Source organism: Dendroctonus ponderosae, unplaced genomic scaffold, assembly GCF_020466585.1.
Source record: "Dendroctonus ponderosae isolate FM_Combo_2020 unplaced genomic scaffold, Dpon_F_20191213v2 Dpon_F_20191213_407, whole genome shotgun sequence".
NCBI lineage: Eukaryota > Metazoa > Arthropoda > Insecta > Coleoptera > Curculionidae > Dendroctonus > Dendroctonus ponderosae.
Window position 1 is genome coordinate 17,351 of NW_026018619.1, and position 498 is coordinate 17,848.

General features: G+C 41.4%; 1 protein-coding gene across 1 annotated transcript; it reads left to right on the forward strand.

The window, feature by feature from the left end:
- LOC125504352 (putative endoglucanase type K) lies at positions 1-498 on the forward strand (the record flags this gene model as incomplete). The annotated part of the gene is given in 2 exon segments (XM_048666209.1): positions 1-175; positions 294-498. Coding segments are annotated over 2 exon segments (380 nt in total), but the record flags the coding sequence as incomplete, so codon positions are not given.

The following is a 498-nucleotide window of genomic DNA, read 5'->3' on the forward strand; positions in this document are numbered from 1 at the left end:
GCTTATGGATTCGTAGCTGCATCATTCACTGGTGGAAGTGACACTTCATACTGTAGCGTTTGTTTGAAGCTCACTTTTACTGAATCGCCCCTCGAAGGCAAAACAATGATTGTCCAAAATGTAAATACTGGTTCCGACCTAGGCGAAAATCAGTTCGATGTGCAAATTCCCGGAGGTATGGCTTTGGTCTGCATATATGTAATCGCCCATATTTCATATAGAGGATTTGCGAATGCACATTAATAGTCGACAGCTTTTTCAAACCACAACTAATAAATTATTTTTTATATTAGGTGGTGTTGGAATTTTCACCTTAGGGTGCTCAACTCAGTGGAATTCTTCAACAACTGGCTGGGGCGCTCAATATGGTGGAATATCATCCGACGATGATTGTGACGAACTTCCCACTGAATTACAATCTGGGTGCCACTTTAGATTTGGCTGGTATGAAGATGCTGACAATCCCACAGTTGATTTTGAACAAGTCGAATGTCCATC